Source organism: Amblyomma americanum, chromosome 5, assembly GCF_052857255.1.
Source record: "Amblyomma americanum isolate KBUSLIRL-KWMA chromosome 5, ASM5285725v1, whole genome shotgun sequence".
Classification (NCBI taxonomy): Eukaryota; Metazoa; Arthropoda; class Arachnida; order Ixodida; family Ixodidae; genus Amblyomma; species Amblyomma americanum.
Window position 1 is genome coordinate 151,451,231 of NC_135501.1, and position 22,976 is coordinate 151,474,206.

At 49.5% G+C, this 22,976-nt stretch overlaps 1 protein-coding gene across 1 annotated transcript; it reads left to right on the forward strand.

Annotated features, from left to right (window-relative positions):
* The first annotated feature begins 20,320 nt into the window (after positions 1–20,320).
* On the forward strand, positions 20,321–22,534 carry LOC144134268 (uncharacterized). The gene has a single exon (XM_077667219.1). The coding sequence runs from the start codon at positions 20,321–20,323 to the stop codon at positions 22,430–22,432; it is 2,112 nt and encodes a 703-aa protein (XP_077523345.1). The 3' UTR covers positions 22,433–22,534.
* Positions 22,535–22,976: the final 442 nt, after the last annotated feature.

Genomic DNA, 22,976 nt, shown 5'->3' on the forward strand with positions numbered 1-22,976 from the left:
GGCAGATATGCGCGATGAGCTTCAATGACTTTGGCGAATGCAGTACGCGGCCTAATTATTGGGAGTGTTGCGAGGTGATGACAGGGAATCCGTGTGAGGTGCCGAATATGTGTTCCCATGGTGTCAACAGCAATGTATGTTGTAACAGGATGTTCCCGGGCAACAAGAACAGTTGCTGCTGTTGATGCACATTTAGGCAGTCCAAGGCAGATACGGAAAGCTTGCGCTTGCACACTTTGAAGAGTCTTGATATTTGTCTTTCTAATGGAACTGAATATCGGAAGACTGTACCGCATGTAGCCCAGAGATAGGGAACGGTACAGTTGCGGCATAGAGTGCACTGGTGCGCCCCAGGACTTTTCCCCCGAGGAAGGAGAGGACGTGGACAATCGCAATTAGTCTCTTTCTCATGTCGTAGACATGTGGACTCGAAGGAGAGGTTACTGTCGATGACAACACCAAGGAATCTGTGGCTTCTCTCATAGGGAATGGCTTCACCATTAATGCGAATGGTGTAGCGTGACATTATTTTGCGTGTGAACGCCACAAGTGAACACTTTTCGGTCGAAATGTTCAGGCCCTGCAATCGAAGATAAGATGTCAATATCGATGCCGCCTTTTGAAGTCTTGCACGAACTTGAGGACGGGTCACCCCTGATGCCCAAATACAGATATCATCTGCATATACAGAGATCTGAGCAGATTGAGGCAATACGTCGACCAGGCCGATGAGAGCAAGGTTGAAGAGAACTGGGCTCAGCACTCCACCCTAAGGGACTCCGCGCGAATTTCGGTGTAAGGACGTTGGTCCGTCCGCAGTCAGGACAAAAAACGACCTCTCTGATAAATAGCTGCGTATCCAGCTGAACGTGCGGCCTCCGATCTCAGCAGCTTCCATTGCGTCCAAAATGCCCTTATGCGTTACGTTGATGCGTTACATTAAAAAGTTTGCAGGCAAAGGGTGGATGCAGCTGGCAAAGGACAGGGTTTATTGGAGAGAAATGGGAGAGCCTTTTGCCCTGCAGTGGGCTTACTAAGGCTGATGATGATGATGATGATGATGATGATGATGATGATGATGATGATTTTGTGTTCCGCACCTTTGTGTCGCTGTGCGACGGACAATGTGACCAGCTTTATAAGCTGTTAATATGTTCGCGCGCCATGTTCTTAATATATTTTACACATTGACCACGACTACCGTAGCCGATAAGGAGCGCATTCGTGACAAAACTCCGCTTTTTGACCAGGTCAGGTATGTTGTTCTGCCATCTCCTCTACCGGCCGGAACGATATAATCAAGCCTGTTTTACGATTTGTGCTTCAATACTCCTGTATTTGCGGCAGAGCTGGTCTACTGTCAGCGTTTTTGTATTTGACAGGAGCTGTCTGAGAGCTAAACTTCTCTTCTGACCGGTCGCAGCAATGTTAACCCTAAATACGCCAGGAAACGCACGCGGTAGCTGCGTGCGCAGTCGGCGTGACGCAGCGTCTATCGCACATGCGGTTTCTCGCCCAGTCTCCGTTGACGGCAGAGATCAGGCGATCAGGGAGCATTCCCTTCTAGTGCGAAAGCACTTGATGGCTCATCGGCAGTGAATCCCGGCGTCGTCGGCGTTGGCTGGGAGCAGTGGTCGAAAAGATCACAGATGAGACCACCGTGCTATCAGAGCAAGATAAAATCTCTTGCCAAGGTGCAGGCAACTGAAGACTAGACTTTCAGATTGCGAGGCTAGCAACGGCCACAAAGCCGCGCTGCTTTTTGAATCACACAGGCTTGGGTTTATGGGGGTTTAACGTTCCAAAGCGACTCAGGCTATGAGAGACGCCGTAGTGAAGGGCTCCGGGAATTTCGACAACCTGGGGTTCTTTAACGTGCACTGACATCGCAGAGTACACGGGCCTCTAGAGTTTCGCCTCCATCGAAATTCGACCGCCGCGGCCGGTATCCAACCCGCGTCTTTCGGGCCAGCAGCCGAGCACCATAACCGCTCAGCCACCGCTGCGGCTGTAATCCCACAGGTGAACCTGTGTATGATCTGCCTTACGAATTTACCCTAATGAGTGGGTCTAGCTGTCATTAGGAAAGAAGTGAAAAATTGGTAAATAGTATATGTAAAAGAAAAAATTTCCGCCTTAAAAGCATATAGGCACCTCGTATCCGTGAAGTGCTGTATTTGAATTCCGATTCTCAGAAGGACTCCGTTCTATATTTTACGCTTCTGTTCTCTACTGTTTTCCAAAGTACTGCAGATAATTTTCTTTTGCAGGATTTCAGCGCGTTATAATCAACGCAGTGCATAAAGAATGCACTGCATTTCGGAGTGCCTTGCCACTCGCTCGCTTTTATTCATTCTAATGGTCGCGCTCATCTTTCGTGCCGTTGTTTAGAACGGCGAGCAAGGTCGCTTGGTGGGTGAAGTGCTTCAACCACTTCTGGCTAGTGCCTGATGCATCTGCTGCTTTTGATGTCGGCTGTAGAACGTTGCTGGCTGTTATGACGTTGTGAAATTCAGACATAAAATCTCGCAACCGAAGCGTTTGATTGCCGTCGGGGTTAAATCACCCGCCAGTAAGGAGTGGGCAGTCAAAAACACCCGCGATGCCCATGCGGCTTAGCTGAAGTGCAGTGAAGTCTGTCGATAGTTAGTCACGAGGAAGTCACACCCACGTTGACGTCGTGAAAGCAACGCGACTGCGCGAGAAATTGACTGGTGAGGAGGGCGTCCTGGATGAGAAGGTTCACGTCGCAAGAGGATGGATGCGTTGCGAGCTGGAATTACGGAGGGAAAAGTTCGCAACTGGCGTGGTTACTTTGCGAAGCTTACAGCAAAGTTCGGCACTAATCCGCCAAACGGAGACAACATAGACACACACGTCTGTAACTTTGGCTACAAATGAATGAGGACTATTAGAGTTAGAGAAGAGTGCAGCTCTTGCCGCTGGAAATGCGGCCGTTGGTTTTCCTCCAGAGCAATGAGAATTAAAGCGACGACGGATATGATATAGAAAACGGCGACGGGAAGACGAGCCAAGATGGCAACCAGAATCTACGGGCGCGGCGTTGCCAGACCTCCAAGCAGCTTCGCATATCTTTTACTGTAAACTATTGCCATTACTTATTAACAGCAATTTTTTCTTATTGAATTTAAGTAAACTTTCAAGATTTTTAGGAAAGTAATTAGTAATGTAATTTCTGAAGAGTAATTATGTAGTGTTTGCTTGGGAGGTGGAAACTGATTCCACGAGATGCTCTTTTCGTTCGCTGCTGGAAGAATTCCTCGATGATTGGCAGTCGCGTTTCCGGAAGCCGTGAACACATAACCAAGCCTAGGGTTAATTCTCCAAATGAAGCGCCCTTCGTTGACAAAATAAAACCAGCTCTAGCGCCATCCAGAAAAGGGGCGAGGGTGTAGGAGTCAGAAGGGCTTTGCGGCCCTAGTACACATGTTAATTGTCCGAGGAGGACGCGTTTTCAGTTAACCAATGCACAGCGTCTGCAACGAAGCCAGCTCCCTCGGAGCCGTCTGGGCCGTAAATAGTTCCATGACATAGCGGGACCACAGGCCACCATACAATGTCTTGCCACGTAACATTGGACGAGGGAACTTCTGAATCATTACCCTGTCTATACCTTATACACTCCTTATCCTCTAACAGCCGCGACGGCTCATAGGCTATGGCGTTCGGCTACGGAGCCCATATTCGTGGGACCGAACCTCGGTCGCGACGGCTGCATTTCGATGGGGACAAAATGAAGTCTCGCACGTGGGTGATCCGCCGAGCCCGTGAGGAGAGTAACGATATACGAGGACAGCTTTGCATCAATATAAGATTGCATATGTGCCCCTATCGGCGCAGGCATACGGGGCAGCCAGCCGTATCACGGCATCCGAGGTTGCAGGGCATTGGTGATGTAGGGCTAGGGTGAGACGGTTGGGCAGTTTGGTCACTATCCGTTCGGCAGGGGTGATGACGACGCAAGGTCTCGCGACCTAGGTGGCGCACCTGTCTCCTACGTTGCTCTCTGGGCACCACCTGCCGGAGTCGTACGGCACCATATTTTGTGGACAACGCTAGGTCTTAACACTACCTCGTTAAATCTACAGAGCGCGAAGCATAATAGCCTCCTTAAGCCTTGTCATGGAGCCAACCGCTCCGCGGGGGATGCAGACCACTTTGGAGCTAAGCGAATCAGTTCGGCGGCGCCACGATGTCTGCCTCCCAGTCGGCGCTCGGGGATAGTCGGAGTGTGCTGGGCGCACCACAGAAGCGGGAGTGGACCAGGGCATTACTGGGCATCCTACGGCGAGTTTTATAAACCTATATAGAGCAAGGGTGAAAAACCCGTGGGGAGAGTCGCACCGTGAGGAGGACCGGCGTTCCTCACCTAGCGAGGACCTTTCTCGAGCAGCCAGGATGATTTTGTCACCCGCACCAAACTCCTGTGTTATGTCCTGGTAGAGACTGTATCGAAATTGTTTTCGGAAAGCACGGTATGCCCTTCCTTCAGACAGTCTTCTTTCCCGTCACTGACCGCACAACGATGATGAGAATTGAACGACCAGTCGCAACAGCCTCTATTATAGTCGGATACAACTCAAGAACAAAGCGGCCTTTCCGCAACGAAGGACGCACTTCCATTATTCCGGGCGACTATTACCTTTTATCTGGCACTGCCTGCATTGTCACGCTAAATATAGCAGTGTCATGGGAATTGGGCGAAGCCATTGGTTGGAATGGGGTCCTTTGTCGGGAAAAAGTCGCTTTGTTCTTGAGTTGTATTGAAATATAGTTTGCGTGTTTCCGTTCTTCTACTGAAGTGTACCTCGACGACATTCTTGAACTGGTTACGGCTGGAGTTGCTTTTCTTGCGACACAAGCGGGAAGAGGCGCGGCAAGCCGCTGCCGGCACAGATTGCGGCAGCGAGCTCCACGCCGGCATCGTTCTGATACCCAACCATGCACCATGAGCGCCAGCTTGAACCTGAAGAGGATAAACAAAACAGGAACGCAAGAAAGCAAAAACATTAAGTTATGCAGAAGAAATATAGGCTCGGTTCATAAAAACTTCCTCGCTATGGCTTTTGCAGCGTACAACATAAATTCTAGGCACTATGCTCCTTTAGCTGAAGTATGCCAATTTTGCTGTTTTCATTTTCATTGGCTTGACGTTTAATTTGACGCTCGGTTTGCAGAGTGATCAAGATTAAGCTTTAAATATTTCCTAAGGTTAGGCGTTCAGAATAAGTTATGCGACCACGGTGGTGCATTGTTACAGAGGAATTATGACACCTTTATCATACCGTGTACAACGTTACCGTTACCAGAGTAACGGGATCCCGCCCACTGTCAGTGAGAACGCGCCGATTGGTCCCCATGCGGGAGGCAAGCGTGCAGGTGCTGGGTACCTGGCGCCATCTGTCGCCGCCGTGGCGATCTACAAATGAGGATTGGCGGTGGGCGGTGGGGTCTACGGTAGCGCTATCGATAACACGGCACGCGGTAACAGTTAGGAGAGCATGTTTCAATTTAATCTAAGTTGTAGTCGAATTCCTTGAAAATTCATCTGGCTAGAATTCTGTTAGCATGCCGCGTGTTCCGCCATTCGCCTACAAATGTATTTTCAGCTCGATTCGCGTAATTGCACATGCAAGGCGGTGACGATCGGCGCCGAACCCCTATCGGCATGATGCGGAGTTTCCTGTTGAAACAGCCCGTAACGGTGGGCGAAAGCGATAACTGTTTCAGTTTCAGTTTCGGCTATCGAAAGAGAAGAAACGCCCGAAGCGACAGCTGCGTCACGCTTGAGAGATGTTTCGCGTCGACGGCCGCTGCCTTGCATGTGGAATTACGCGAAATTAGTGGAAAGTTTGGTTGCAACTAGCTCAAAACACGTGCTCTGGAAGAATTCTACCAAATGGTGTATAGAATAGAAATGTGACCGCCTCTATGTCTCGAGTAAAAGCATTGACGCTAGCCAGAATGGCGAAAAGTTCATTAATTAATATACGTGGGGGAACTTGTTGCCTGACGGTGACAACTGTCATCCCATTTTGTGTTCCCGGCCGCATATCTAATTGCGCAGAGGAGCATTTCACGTCTTAATCAGGGCATGATTTCAATAAATGAGTAAAATTTTAATGTTGATCGCCGTCTATATGTTTGCACTAGGGAGAAAAGTTGCACCAAGGGTAGAGACAGTAGTGCACGTCTTCCCTCCACTCCCGAACACGCATGAAATTCACAACCGCTTAACCACGCGACACAAAAAAAGTCGAGTTCTCTCTTATAATGCTTGCGTGAGTGGAAACTCGTCCTAATTGCGATCAGCACGTTAACAGAGCTTCATTAACAGCCTGGTCGAGGTTTTAGGCGGCGTGTGTGTTGCGTGTGCGCGTCTAATTTGGGCGGCTACTGGGAAGAGCAACGCTGCAAACGTACGAAACGGATCACTACGGCATCACGAAGAGATCCACTAGAAACTACCGCACGTCCACCACGTGACTTGTGACACCATGTGATATGGCTGTGTGTGGAACTAATTTCCCATGATCCTCCACGATTGTCACGTGAGGCTCAGAGAGTAGCGTCGAAATCTTTGTTCCTTCCCGAAGGCGGGTGTATGTCGCCGTGTGACTCGACCTGCTGCGCATTCTCCCACCGTGAAACCAGCATCAGTAGCCGTGAGTTCATTTCTTTTCGATTCAGTTGCATGCTACGCCATGTATTTTCGACACAGTGTTGGATAGTCTGACCTACTGCGAACGAATCAGTTGGATTGAATAGGATTGGCTCGTAGAACACTGCATTGCCCTCATTGCCTGCAGTCACGGTTGCACCTACCCTCGACCCCCTCGCAAGAATGCTCGCCGCTTGCGGGGTGCTCCGATCGCCGTCGTCTGATGAGCTGCCGTGGGAGGCGGCTGCGTCCTCGTTCCCTCTGCTGCGTAGCTGCCGCTGCTCTGATCGTGAGCTGCTCCGCGTTCGCGTCGGGTGTGCGCGGCCCGCCGAGAGGCGGCTTCCCCCCTTCGTGCTGCAGCGAACCCTTTCCGTGCGCGCTGTTTATATTAATAAATATGACACGCTATATGTGCGTGCATTGTGCGGTGATTGCGACGCTCTACTCGAGAGATACAGAGAACCAGGGGAAATTCTGTTCTCCCATGACCTGCTTTCGGCCATCTCTGCGGCCTTCCCGGCGCTCTCCCACCGCTGCTCGCGCGCTATCGCGCATGTCTCCTGTGCGGCTTCCTCGCTTTGCAGCGGCCATCGCGCGCGCCGGAGTGAGCCCGCATTCTTCTTCGAGTGACCTTTCCTGGTGGCTCGGCAGTTTATGTACTCCGGTACGGGACCATATTGCGTGCTCTTGTGCTCAGGCACAACCTAGCGCTGCCGCTTCGCGCCGGTTATTTAGTGAACCATTCGGGGTTCGTGGATTTCCCTTACTCAGGGACGGCGTCCGCTCTGTATGCGTCGTCCATGCACTTGACTCTCCGTTGCGCACACCGTGTCCAGTACTGTTCGTGTCTGAAAGCCTCTTCGCATGCGTCTTCTTTATGAAACGGTAGCAGTTGTCATTTCTCTCTGCCCTCCTCCACTCCCGCTCATCACCGCAGGTTCCTTTTTCCCGTCTTCTCTTACCTAATCACCCCGTGTGTCGGGAAGGCTACCTGCATTTGAAAGTTCTTGCGGGGTAGTTGGTGCATTTTCGAGAGAAATTAAGGCAGCGCGATTGCGACGAGGAGAAGAGGCGGTGAAACGAACGTGCCCGCGGTGTTGTATTCGTTTCTATGCTTCTTGTCCTCGTACTACTTGGGCATAGATAAAATACCCCGAGAAAGGCTGGCTTACGTGCAGACAGCGGAAGGGAAACGAGGAGCTCATACGACTTACGAAGAAAGCGAGCACTCACGAAAGCAAGGAGAATAATGGAATCTTCTATTGTTTTTTATTTGTGGTTTTGATCAATGTGAAATTAGTAGGTGTGTGCGAATAATTGAAAATTTTGAGTATCGATTTGATTATCCTTCTATTCGGTTATTCGAACGAATCAAACCGTATATTTAAAAATTATTCGAAACAAATCGAATATGTTTTCAACTCTTCGAATACTTTTCCAACAATGGCAGGAGGTTCGAATAAGGGCCGCCGTATTTTATTCGACGAAACGGCCTAGACCGACTCAGCGGACCATCCTTCCGTAAAAACTATGGCGGAGCGCCTCGACGCACTCCATTTTTGTTGTGGCGTTCATGATGCTTGTGCAAGGCCTCTCGGCCATCCTTCTGTAAAAACTATGGCGGAGCGCCTGGACGCAGTCCATTTTTGTTGTGGCGTTCATGATGCTTGTGCAAGGCCTCTCAGACTGGACAACGCGCGGCAGGGGTGAGGCAATTTCAGAAAAACCTTGCCTTGAAGCTCGATCTCGGAGGCCATTGCTCATACGTAACTGCCACTAGTCTCAGATCTTGCGGTGCGGCTCTAGGGCCGCCGGGTACTCACCGGTTTTCTAATGGGCACAAGGGTTCCTCCGGGCTGGTGCTCGGCTCTTCTGGAGTGCAATTCTTAAGAAAAGTGTCCTTGACCAAACCAAGCAAATGGTAGATTTCCTATATATGACTTGGTGGTCTTAGATTTAATATAATAGCGACTTCGCGCTGCGATCTGTTAGTTGAGATGAGTGTTGCATCTTTTAGCAGCAATACAGCCCTAACTTCATAGCTTTTAAACAGATGGCACCGTACACGAGCAGTGCCACAAGTGTCGCTTCAATGTTTTGAACGATTGCTCGTTCTGTGCGAATATTCGCACAAGCAGCGAATTTTAGTTCTAATATTCGATTCGGTATTTAGCTACAATATTCGTGCTCCTTTCAAAATGGTTCGTTTTGGAAAGAGCACTATTCGCACAGCCCTAGAGATTAGTAGTTTATTATTTTATCGCTTGAAGGGAACTGATAAGGAAGTAGACGAAGAAACGACCACATGCTGCCACAACAACAACAACGGTGGGATCCTAACCCACGACCTCCGAATTTCGCGTCCGGTCCTCTACCAAACTGAGCTACGGCAGCGGCCGTTCAGTCTTTTACTTTTTTTACTATTTATGTGGGTGTAACCTGAGGTTGAGAGTGTTCACGAGCGCCACCCTCGTACATGCCAATTTTCTCCCGTTAACGCTGCGTTGGTCGCTGAGTGTTTTCTTTTTTTTTTTGATAAATCTAGAATCTTGTTTCAAAGCAGAGACCGATACGCCATTAGCATTCAGGGAGAATAATAGAGCGCTCATACCGCACTTATTTTTAGAAATACTCATTTTTGTTCACTTACAATAATAAGATGAAAGAAACATTGTTCCTCCCATTGCTACCGGTGCTTGATATTCGACATGCCTGTAAAATTAGTACAGGATTGCTCGCGCTCCTAACAGATTTCAAGCCTCAGCCTAGGTTAGTAACAACATTCTAAAGAAATATTTTATTTCATTACTTCGTTGTTTTTTGTTGTGTTAATCTAATCATGTGAGTAACCTGTCAAATGTACGCGGTGTTTTCAGATCAATAATGTAACCTACGTATTTGTGTGACAATAATGCTTTTTTAAGTGTCTGACTAAATTCGCTCTTTATTAGCTTTCCGTTCTCGGTGTATACTTACTTACTTTATCGGTATAGTTCCAGAATGTTGCTATTATCCTGTTTTCGCTTGGTATCCTTGGTTCCCAAGTGCCCGTCCTGTTACAGATGCCTAGTGAATCGACAGTATGTCGCTACCAGTGAGAGAAAGGAATTGCACTGCGCGGTACACCTCGCGGGCTTGCGACCCGAACTTTTCGCACATGCTAATGACTTTTCTGCTGTCCTGGTTTTACTATGCCAAACCCTAGAAAATTGAAAATAATTTTCTGACGCACTAAATCACCGACCTTGAATTGAAAAGAGAAGATAAGAAATTCTAACAAAACATATCACACCACACATTTCACTCGAATCGTAGGACGCGCGCATCACTGTCCCCCTTTTAACTCAATCACAGATGTATCCATGACACAGCGCCACATGCCTTGCTGATCCGACGACCTTCGGACATGACTATAGACAACTTCATATTGCTTTCAGTTTTAAGCGGATCTAACTGGGAACAAAAGCTTTCAATTAAGCTGGGTTGCCTCGTGCCAACAAATATTTCAATGATCTTTCTGAACAATTCACTTTCACATCCAACCGCCATTCATTTCACGATAAACTGGTAAAGCATTTCAAAGGTTACAGAGTGTACTTCTTTATTGTTTCTGACCAGCTGTTGTGCCTTAGTGGCTTTGGCGTTCTGCTTTCGAGGCATTGGTCGCGGGTTCGGTCCTGGCCGCGGCAGCCGTATTTCGATGAAGGCGAAATACAAACACCCGTGTGCTGTGCGATGTCAGAGCATGTTACAAGAAGTCCAGGTGGTCTAGATTAATCGGGAATCATCCACTACTGCTTCCCTTCATAGCCCGTGTGCCACTTCGGGACGTCAAACGCCACAATTTACAATTTACGTTTGTTCATGTTTTCGGTCTATTTTATTTTGGTTTTTTGCCTTTTCTTAGCGTTACTCTACGACAACGTGTGTTCGTGCGAGTTAAAAAAACCTTATCTCTTCTATGCAATTCGCATATATTTATTTCAAACTAATTCTTTCTTTACCGTGCGAAAAACGGCCCTATTTCCTGAGCTTTCATTACATTCTGTTGATTCAAGAGCTTAAATATCAGAGGGGTTAAAGTTTAATCCAAAATATCAAAATGATATGAAGATAATCCTTGTGGTAGAGCATCCTCCTCGCATTCGGGAGGTGCTGGGTTCGATCCCCAGTGCCGCCGGGTACCCACCGGTTTTAATGGGCACAAGATTTCCCTCAGCCTGGTGCTCGGCTCTTCTGGGTGAGATGCTTGGGAAAAGGGTCTTGACCACCGTTGCTCTGATGAATCAGCGATAAGTTCCGCCGTCAACAACGTTAAATCCGGCTCGTGCGGTAGAAGCCCATTTGTGGCCCTTTTCAATCCAAAATATCAAAATGAAGATAATAAACACCCTCACATAATAAGAACTTGTTAAAGTGTTTTATTTTTATTACTTTACTTTATTTGCGAAATGAAAGTTTTAAATAAAGTATGAACAGAACCTGGAAAGATATGCTTGTGTCCAAAACGAAAAAGGAACTTAAAGAAGTTGTAAAATAAGAATATCTTCCTATGGCATAGCCAGTACTTTTGAAAAAGAAATCACTTCTAACTCGTAGTTCTCCGTCAAGAACACAATCACTTTAGACCCTATATTTCGGCCGTTCAGAGGGAGAAATAGTCGGCCGAACCCTTCGAAGCGTAGGTGGTATCAAGTCCTGTCCGAATAATGTGAAAATCCTACCGATGCGAAAATACATCGCTAATGTCAGTACCTTTTTCAAAAACTCCCCCAAATCCGGCACCGTGGATCAGTGTTTATGGCGCTCGACTGCTGACACAAAAGGCGTGGGTTTGATCTCGGATGCTGCCCCGAAAGTCCCGGGTTAGATACCGTGCGCGGCGGTCGGGATCGAACCCAGGACTTTCGGGTCAGCAGTCGGGCACCATAACCACTGATCCACAGCGGCGGTTTTACCGGATGTTTTGAAAAGCGTACTGAAAGCGGTCGAATTTCGATGGTGGCGAAATTCTAGAGGCCCGTGTACTGTGTGATGTCAGTGCACGTTAAAGAATCCCAGGCGGTCGAAGTTATCCGGAGTCCCCCACTACGGCGTCCCTCATAGCCTGAGCCGCTTTGGGACTTTAAACGCTTTAAAAACCAAACCAAAAACATCCGCTGAGTAGAGCAAAACGGGCCAAATTAAGAAACTAAGCACGGTGCTGCCAGCGATGTTCTGGGACGGTCCTCGCGTCTTTGTTGCCCTCTGAACTAAGATCGGATGATGATGCAGCATCCTGATAGCGGTATCCTGCCGAGATCGTCGACAAAGTCTACCGTGGACACAGCTGAGTCACTAGGCTTGCCCCGTTTCAGGGCATGTGGCACGCAAGCGGAGGTGGTCATTAACCTACACGATCCTTAGTTTTCACAAGCGGTGCAGAAATCGTGAGTGCGCGGGAAACAGAACCAATAGAAAAAAAACCCTTAGTTTTCAAGCTTCAAGGCTTATGAGTTTGAGGCTGGTGGCTGTTTTAAATAAACTTCATATGTTACGGTTCAGAGACTCTTTGCTGTTATTGTTAACTTCGCGCACTTTAGCGTGTACTCCCGACACCCTTGGAGCGCGTCGGGCTAGCGGTCTCGGTCTCAAAGGTACCCTCGACTCAGCATGACAATCTCAGCCAGAAACCAGCTACCAAGTGAAAAGGGGTGATCGTTTGGTGCGCAGCATTCGCAGGTTGCAAGCCAGATAAAGGGTCGAAGTGAAAGGTTCACATAAAAAAAAAGGTTCATCAAACAGAGACGACACAGAGAAATTTGTACTAACCCGTAAGGGCGTGTACGTTTACTAGGTGGTCTACAATGCAATGCAATACATGCAGAGTAACACAAGAGAGGAGTACAATATAACAGAGATATTGTACCTAAGCTGCACCATGCAACAAACGAGAGAGACGAAACAAAACAACGCAATTTGTTCACAGGGCACTGCGACAGTCCGATAACAGGAGGACCACGATGAAGCCGTCCCGAAGACTGGGGCGCCCTGCTTCGCTGGTCCGCGGCTGGGCGAACGGTGTTCACCTGGGGGTCGTGCGGGCGTGCTTCACTGGAGCTTAATATTGCCATAGTGGTCTACTTGGCGATCAAAAAAGCATTTGGTGCTGTCACCTATGCATTTCTACTTGAGAAGCTGTGCGCATATAGTTTCAGAGTTCAAATATATTACACATATTGTTTCAGAGGTCAAATATATAAGCAGCTGAAAAGCTACTTGTCAGACCGCAAGCAACTGACGACACTAAACGATTTCCTATCTAGTTCGCAAACAGTCTTACCACGTGTACCGCACGGCTCAGTCCTCAAGCCCATCTTATTCATCCTTTACATAAATGGCTCTCCTGTGCCAAAGCGCTCGGAAGCTTTAATGTGAACCGGTGACACGATTCGTTCACACAAACGAATGAAGCATTCTCGGTGAACACGTTTCCATTACCACAAAGAAAAACTAGGGCAGCAACAAGGCACAGTTTTCACTTACCTGCATGCCACAACGTACATGGGAAAAGGTGGTTACAGTTGAGCGGTGCTCTCATATAGAGCGAATTGCTTAAACATGTCAAGCAGTCTGCGAGGTTTATTGCTGCTCTAGGGGTTTATGCAAAATAACTAACGAAGGCTCCTTGTCTTCAATGAGGTCTGGTTGGTTACTCTGCGGTGCTCCAACATGTATACATATTTTTCCGTGTATTGGTGTATTTTTCCTTCGGGTGAAAGTCCCTAACCTTTGTTGTGTACTTTACTGTTAAATCTTATCAATATTGTTACGGAAAGGCATCCACACACAGTTGTGCAGCGTAGAGATGCACTGTACGACCTGGGGCATTGCGAACGCTCACACACACACAGCGTCGTCGTCTCCAAGAGCACCGATAGCCACTTCTTTTTGAGCAGATAACACTACCCCCGCGGCGAAGTCACTGTCTCGGTGAAGGCGAGGTGGAGTGGGAATGGTATGGCTTAAGGCGGGCAACGCGCACAATTTGGAAGGAGGTGCAGCGGAGAGGCTCTTATGATGGAGCGGGGCAATCTTGTATGTCACATCGGTCATCTGGCGTAAACACGGTAAGGGCCCGTGTAACGAGGCACAAGTTTTGCGCACCAGCCCACACGACGGGACGGGAGCCAGAGGAGGACAAGAGAGCCGGGTGGACCGTGCACACCACGGTGGATACTGTCGTAGCGGCGTGTTTGTGGCCCCTGAGAGGCACACAGTCACTGACGAGCAACCTGGCGGGTGGCGACGGCTCGGGCGATGGCATCACGAGCATAAGTAGTGAAGGAGTCGACGGCGGCGCGCAGTAACTTATCGAAGGGTATTTATGATTCTCGTCCCAAAAGAAGATAGAAGGGCGAGTACCTAGTGGTATCATGACGAGAAGAGTTATGAGGTGATGGTCAGAAACGTACATAGAGAGCATGTCAATGAGCGTGCTGTTGAGACGTTCCGTAAGGGCGTTCGTCTGAGGGTGATAAGCCGTGGTGAATCGGTGTCGAACGGAGCACGAATGAAGAATTTCGTCAATCACTCTGGAGATGAAGCAGCGGCCACGGTCGGTGAGTAGTTGTCTGGGCGTGCCGTGGTGTAGGAGGACGTCGCATAGAAGGAGGGCAGTCACGTCACTAGCGCAGCTGGTCGGGAGGGCGCGCCTGATCGCGTTCCGCGTGGCATAGTCGCTGGCGACGGTGATCCATTTCTTACACAGTGTGGACACTGGGAATGGGCCAAGCAAGTGAAGGCCAACACGAGAAAACGGCTCGGCTGGGTTGGCTATCGGCTGCAAGTGGCCGGAAGGCAGAGCCGAGGGCTTCTTTCTGCGTTGACAGCGTTCGCAAGCGGCCACATAGCGTTGGACAGAGCGGTAGACGCGAGGCCAGAAGGAACTCCGACGCAGGCGGGCGTACACCAAGGTGACCAGCCGCCGGAGCGTAGTGCAATTATTCGACGGTGTTAGAACGCAGGTGCTGAGGGATGATAAGCAAGAGCACAACGCCATCAGGGCGCATACTACGGCGCTAGTGTGGGCTCCCATCAGTGACGAACAAGGCAAGGGAAGGGTCAGGGCGGTCGGCGTTGCGACGGCCGATGATGGAGCGTAAGGTGAGATCCAGGCGCTGTTTATCAGCAGTGTGTGAGAAGGCAGATATAGACAAGACATAGGCGTCACAGTCTCTGGTGGAAGGAAGATCAAAGGGATGACTGGACAAGCAGTCTGCATCCTGATGAAGCGGCCCGGATTTTTGCATGACAGGAAATGTGTGCTCTTGCAAGCGCTGCGCCCAGCGCCAAAGGCTGTCAGTAGGGTCCTTGAGGAAAGAGAGCCAGTAAAAAGCGTGGTGGTCGGTTACAACGGTGAACAGTTGGCCAAACAAGTAAGGGCGTAATTTCACAATGGCCCAATCGACGGCCAGTCACCCCCGCTCTGTGATAGAGTAATTCTCCGGTGAAGAAAGTGGACGGCTGGCATAGGCGATCACGCAGTGGTGGCCGCGTTGCCGCTGATCAGCGATAGCGCCAATCCCGTGGCCGCTGGCGTCTGTGCGGAGTTCCATAGGTGCGGAACGGTCGAAGTGAGCCAAAACAGGTGGGTTGGTGAGGACAGCAATTAGGCTTGAGAAAGTGTCAGCGTGCTGAGTGCCCCTATAGAAAGGAACGTCTTCAGCAGATTGGTGAGAGGGCGGGCGACTTCAGCGAAATTCGGGACAAAACGCTGAAAATAGGAACACAACCCGATGAAACTGCGCACGTCACTCAACGAACGGAAAGTGGGAAATGCACTGACGGGACGGACTTTGTCGGGATGGGGCTGAACGCCAGCAACATTAACCAAGTGGTCGAGAACTTTAAGTTCGTGGTGAACAAAACTGCTTTTCTTTGAGTTAAACTGAAGGCCTGCGTGGCGTAAGAGCGCAAGGGTGGACGAAAATCGATGCAGGTGGCTGTAAAATGTGGGCGAGAAAACATTCACATTGTCCAAGTAGCATAGACAAGCTGTCCACTTAAATCTGCGCAACAGCAAGTCCATCATGCGTTCAAATGTGGCAGGGGCGTTACAAAGGCCAAAGAGATTACTTTAAATTGGTAGCGCCCGTCTGGGCCGACGAAAGCGATCGTCTCATGGTCCCCTTCGCCGACAGAAATTTGACAGTACGCGCTCTGACGCCCGGTGATGCGCACAACGAGGTGCGGGAGAATGACATTATTGTGTAGAACATCTTCGGTAATGGGGCAAGCAATGTAGTCGCCGTCAGGAAGAGGTGGAAAAGGCATCATAGGGAGGTAATCAGCAGAGTCAGGGGGCAGGCGAGTGTAGTCTGTGGAGCGAAGGCGGGTAGGGCTGGATAAGGCGTCAGAGCATACGGGCAAGTCAAGTCGAAGACTGCCGCTAGAGGAGTCGATAAGGGCGTAGTGGGCTGTTACAAAGCCCAGAGCGAGGACCACGTCATGAGGGCACTGGTCAAGGACAGTGAAGTGAACCGGAATGTTATGTGCGGCAAAGGATACTAGGGCAGTACACATTCCAATAACGGAAGATTCCAGTAACGGCAGCAGTAATGTATCCGGAGTACCCTGATGCGAACCCAACCGCTGCGCCCGCGTTTCGATTGAGGCGAAACACAAAGGCGCCCGTGTGCTGTGCGATGTCAGTACGTTAAAGATCCCCAGGTGGTCGATATTATTCCGGATCCCTCCACTACGGCACCCTTTTCTTCCTTTTCTCAGTCCCTCCTTTATCCCTTCCCTTACGGCGCGGTTCAGGGGTCCGCCGAGATGTGACACAGATACTGCGCCATTTCCTTTTTCAAAAACCAATTTTCCAACTTTTCCAGTACTGCTATCGGCGACACGAACTGTTTGCGAAGCGGGAGCGGTCATCACTTTCTTGGGGCGGCGGCGAAAAGATGCGCTAAGGACGGATGCATACTTGGGCCCCAGTGGTAATGAAGACTGGGACAGGAACATCATCCACAAAGACGGCAAAGAGAACAAGGACTAGCATTGGTTACAACAGGATTTTCTGTCCGGGGCATCAATGCTGCGTCAGCTCTGGGAGCTGCGTCGGCTAGGCGGAAGATGGGGAGGAGCTGCGGCGAGGAAGGGTGGAACGGGAACGGCGGGTTTGCGGAGAGGGTGAGCGGCTGGGCCCATCATCAGGCGGTGTGGTCTCGGCGCGGGGTGACTCAGCCGGACGAGAAGCGGCGGGGTCCGTAGTTGGCACGACGATCAACGTAGGAGAAAGAACGGGGAGGAGAGTATCAACGGCTACCGCAGTGACGAGAGATGTGACCGGCCCGCGAGCACGTGAACCAGATGGCCCGAACGTCAGGGCTACGCCACTTCGCAGGATTACGGTAGCGGTAACGGGCCATGAAGGTGATGGTGGGCGTAGCCGTAGCGACCACAGGAGGGACGGGGCTCGAACCCAGGTTTTCCTTTGTGCGGCTAAAGAGAGCGCCAATGTTTGCAACCTTCTGTCGAACGTCGACCTGAATCGTGTTGTCCGCAGAAGGCGGTGTGGGGGCAATGAGAGCCAGGGCCTCTAATTCACAGCGCGCGATCCGAGCCTAGTTGTCGGTGCTAGAAGGCTGCCATAAATTCTGTAGATCCTCGCACGAAGAACTTGCAGCTGTGTTTAGTATAAAAGCCCAAAACGGTGCACAGTTCTGTGGTGTTTGACCTGCTTGAATCGCCGGCACACCTGTAGCACGGAATCAACCGTGGAGCAGTCCTTGCAGAGGAGAGGGTTGAAGGCGTCGTCAGCAATTGCTTTTAGTATGTGCCCCACCTTATCTACCTCGGACATTTCTTGATCAGTTTTTCGGCACAGGGCCAAGACATCCTGAACATAGGAAAGGTAAGATTCCGTAGAGGTTTGGGCGTTAGCAGGAATTTCTTAGCAGCGAGCTGCCGTCCAACGGCCTTCCCAAACAAGTCTCGGATCTTCTGTTAGCATGGGATGTAGTATCTTGGTGGCTTCGGAACCATTCGCGTGCGGTTCCGGCAAGGTAAGAAAAAAACTACGGGGCACTGGGGACACTTTGTGGGCCTAAAGTGTGCATCGCGAAAGCCTTCCTGATTACTGGTACCTCGACTGCCTGTTGCTACACGGTTGCTAGACAACTGTGCGTGCGCCGTGCGCCACAGCTGCCACTCAGGCGAGCGGAGCGACTGACGGCACTGTGGCTATGCGCAGGTGCGCATGCGCCGCCTGCTGCTGGGGGTGCGAGGAGGATGCGCGCCGGTGGGGGAAAGGGCAGCAGCTGGCACTGCGCCAAGGTGGGCAGGACGGACCCCATCACCACGAGTATAGCGCGCTTACAGGCTTTCGCCTTAATTTCACATTCGCAAGCATGAGCGTAGCGTCCCACTTGCTTATGCTTGCAGAGACGCTCATAAAGCGAGAGTCCAGTCCTCGATATCCACGTCGTTGGTGCCGCAGAAGGTGCCCGAGTCGCGAGAGTGGGCCAGGCCACAATGACAGTCGGTAATGTTGGCGTGGATGGAGCTGCTTCGGTAGTCATCGTGATGGCACCACAGTGACGACCACTGCGTAGATCCGGCTTGTGGGCGTGCCGGATGATGTCATTACCCGGCACCTCTACCTAATGTTACGGGAATGTCTCCACAAACAAATGTGGAGCGCAGAGAGGTTCTCTACAACCTGGGGCTTTATGAACGCACACGCACTTAGCGTCGTTGTTTCCAAGAGCACCAACAATCACTTGTTAGCGGGTCACACTATTAAGGTATCCAAAACTCAGCTGATATCCTTCTGTAACCCATTAAAGAAAAGGACGCTGGGCCGTTGTGTACTTTTTTATACATGTGACTGTGCCCCGTGCTCTTGTGCACCGCTGGTTTGTGCTTTCAGTGTAAAATATCTTGGTTTGCTGTTTGATAGTGGTTTATCATGAATTCTCCTTAATGTCTGTCAGAAATTACGGGCTGTTTCCTGTCTTGTGTTGAGTGTTAGATTCTATATGGAATTTTTCGCTAGAAAAACTATCATACACGCCCTGAGTTATATTATTTTAAGATATGGCAAAACAATTTACGGGCACTGTGCACTTAATTGGCAAGAAAGACAACTCCATCTTGCGCTCAATCGTAAAAAAAAGAGTGCTTATGAGTTACAGCCTTCAAAGGATTGTGCTGTTTTTTGTCTTCTAAGACCCCCAAACTTTATTTCTCTTATATTTGAAACAGTCCTGCTGAAAGATTTGCGGTCAATTGTGCATGAAGTTCAGTAGATTCCCAGTATATGCCCCAGGCCGAAAAATAGGAATACCATTCCGCGCTGTCCCACTCGTTATGGTAAAAGAACTTACGTTTCTATATATGTGCCTGCATTATTAACTGCGCTGCCTTCAAGTGCATCCTGTCTAAATAGGAATTATAAACTGAAGAAACCATTGCGTTCATATGTTTTCACCCGACTATGAATTTTACGTTAGAATTTTTGCTATGCAGCAATTTCTCGCCTTTCTCGTCTCGTTAACCCCTTTATGGTCACATTGTCCTCTGCTTCTAATCTCCTGTAGGTGTTGACATACTGTGGGTTTTTAGAGTGTTTGAAGCATCCGGCTATTTTTCGAATTAACTGGCAACATTGGCGAGTTAAACTCTGTTGTTTGTATTCCTTTTTGTTTGCTTTTTGTTAATTACTTATTTTTCCTTTTTTATGTATTTATAAAGCACTGCACGCGAATCTTCGCTGCTTGCCAGGCTTTGGTAGACCTGAACTTGCAGAGTGTTTTTTTTAATACAAAATAAACTTATTGATTGATTGATTGATTGAGCAACATGTTCAGAAACGGCGCGGAAGCCTCTGAAATTCGTGTTCGCATATATCGTTAGTGGTCTAGCTATGGCCAGTGGTTGCAGTAGGGAAAGAGTTCAGCTGTTTTTGCAATTTCATTTTTTTTATTGGCGCTTTATTCGATATCATTGCGAACGTACAAAATGTAAGTAAATAACAGATAAACGTTTTTTTATAGACAAACAGGTTTTGATCACCGCGAGACAAGCGCGCACGACAAGGCGACGCATTAAACCTGTGTGGGCTTCAACTGACTGATCAACGTTGCAGTTAGCCATAATGTTAAGAAACCACTTCTTCAGTGTGACTGCGATTACACGCCTCGCTCTTGGCGTTTTCGTAGGATATATTGATTGAAATACTAAGAGGGCACGTTAAGAAAGGTGGGGATTTGAGTATGCCAATCTGCGTGACGACCGCAGTGGTGGCCTAGCGGTTTGTGCATCCACCTCGGATGGATGCGGGAGTTGCGGGGTTCGATCCCCAGTGCCACCGGGTGCCCACCGGTGATACCATGGGTACAAGCTTTGCCCTGCCTGGTCCTCGGCTTTAGAGAGAAAAGCTTGGGAAATGGTAATTTGACCCCACCTTGACTTGAAGAATAAACCTTTCCATGGCGCTCTTTGCTCACAGAGGCCCTTCGCCATAAAAAATTCATAATGATCATCATCAATCTGCGTGACAAGCATATTTCTTTTTTTGTGCAGCTCCGTGTCACGAGCTAGCTGCCTGCCTTGGAAAGGACGCCACGGAAAGAGACTCAAGTTCCAGACATGGTCGTTATACGGAGTACAGTCCAGGTTGTTCCCTCTGAGCTGTGTATCTCCTGCACTCGTAGTGGCCAGAGATCCGTCTGCCAGTTGTTGGGGCGCCTGGAAGCCTTCAACGCCGTCCTGTGCCACTTGGGCCTCCAACTGCGGGAGGATGAAGTCAACCTTGGCGACGTGCGACTGGTGGCGCTCGAATCCTTCCCGCATGAACACCACTTGCAAATGCTGCATTCCGCACGCGTTGCTATTCATCTCCTGCATTCGCTGTTCACGCACCATAGATGCCTCGTGTGTGTCGAGCTGACCTGCAACGTCGCCAGATGTGAGCTCCTGGCAGAGGCCCTGACACGCAGCCACGGTGTGAAAAAGTTGCTCGTCCTCTGCTGCGAAGCAGTTGTCAGCAGGGAGGAAGAGTGCATTCATGAACGGGTGCTCCAACTCATCAAGACAATGACGCAGATCGAAGAGCTCCTCTTTCTGAAATGGCGCATGAGATATGACTATTTGTTTGTCAGGACATTTCCTGTCGGCTGCGCGGCGGCCAGGCTAGTAACCATTGACGTGGCACACTTGGAATTGTATGAGAAAGCAGCTATGGAATTCATCGCACAGCTCAGCCGGAGCAACACCGTGACTAGCCTCTCAGTTTCGAAAGGCGTCTTCCGGCTGGATTGTTTTGCCGATTACTTGAAGAACAATCCGACGATCAAGTCTCTTGCTCTCCGATCACTATGTGTATCAGAGACAGACATTTTGCGAAACCTTGTCAGTGCCATCTCTACAATGACAATGTTAGAGGAATTGACTGTTGTGATATGGTACCTTGGAGCTGAAGATATTGATATTTTCGCTCAAGTGGTCGCCCGGAACAGAACCCTAAGGGAGCTGAGCTTGACTTGGCCGATGGAGCCGCTGGAAGACCGATTAGCACTATGTGCCAGATTGGTGAGAGGCAGCCCGCAAAAAACAAAGTCCTGGCTGCCTGCATTGAAAAACAACTCAGTCCTTGAGACGCTGACCGTCGACTTTCTCGAGTTGCAAGAGGCAGACTGCCACGCTTTTTTCCGTGCCTTGATGCACAATACCACCCTCACTCGAGTCACCGTTTTCAACCTTCCCACGGCATGTGACCTGAAGAAAATTTGCGGGACGATTCGAGAGTGTGGTCTCTCGCAAAGGGTGGTCATCAAGAACCACTATGTGGATTACATCACACTCGGGGATATTCCCGTCTGCCCGGAAGTTACGGCCGTATCTTTGGATACACTTCACATGGACTGCGACCCTTGCGCTACGTTAGAGATCCTCGGGTCCTGCGGGCACATTAGGTCAGCCTTCTTCATGATAGATTCAGGATACATGAATGAAGTTCACTCCTACCTCTCTGCGTTTATAGCAGGAGCTGCCAATCTTAAAGAGCTTTGGCTCCGGTTGATGGGATATAGTCACAATGAAGCGAATTCGATTCTTTCGAAAGCCCAAAGTTCAGTTGTCGAAGCAGTTTCGTTGAACGCCAACCTCAACGCTGTAACCCTGATAGACTTTGATTTTTCCAATGCCGACTGCGCGTTACTCGCTGAATTCGCAGTGCGTGGTGCATATCTCCATCACGTGAAAGTAGATTGTGAAAACAACACTAATCTTGGCTTCTTGCAGCACCTGGCACCAGTCGTCACTGGTAGTTACAACCTCATTCGAGTCCACGTGCCCTATTGTGATGAAGCCAAAGAAGAACACTTCACAGTGCAGGAGGTAACGAGGCGCAACTCCAGCCTCCTCATCCGGGCAATCAGATTCGTGCTGGGTGACATGACAAGCCATTGCGCGCGTGCCCTGGAGTTTGTGTCCGATCATCCGAAGTTCGCAGAAATGGTAGCAGATAGGGCTGCTGTGAAGTGTGACGAAGCTAAGGCAATGATAAGGCGGGCGTTGTACACCATCACCGACATGAATGGCTTCTTGAGGGCGGCCTGCGTCGTTAAGCACAGGGTCGAATGCTGCGCCCGCCGTGACGGCCAGATGCAGCTGGACGAACTGAATGACGATTGCTGGTTGCATGTGAGGAAGTACATCATGGTGGCGGATGTCCAGGAACCTTCGCTTCTGCATCACTAATACAGAGTTGAAAATACGCACAAAAGTACCCGAGTCCTACTGCTTTGCATTAGCTTCTGATATCTGCACAATTATACTGTACTAATGTCTTGCTACCCTTGCACAAAGTCAGTTGCGTGACCGAAATTAAAGCGTGTTTTGTATCTGGCCGTTGTCACTTTCTGAAACTACCGGCTGAAATCCAATCGCTGTTTGGGACAAGTGGCCATTGACTTCATTGGCCCCTTGAATTTGCAAGAATACGTGCAGTTGTGCAACTAATGCAGCACTGTATTTTTTTTCGCTGCACAGAACGTAAAATTCTCACAGCGTTATTGAAGCAACATTTCGCAATGTCGGCCTTGAAGTAAAGTGTCAGTTATCAGTGTCAGTTGCTGAGTCACGAGATGAATTGCAAAGCATGATCAGTGATTTAGACAGGCAGTGCAAAACGGTGGGTCTAAAAATTAACTTGGAGAAAAGCAAAGTGAAGTTCAACAGCCTAGCAAGGGAACAGCAGTTCACATTTGAAAACGAGGGCTGGAAGTGGTAAAGGAATAAGTCT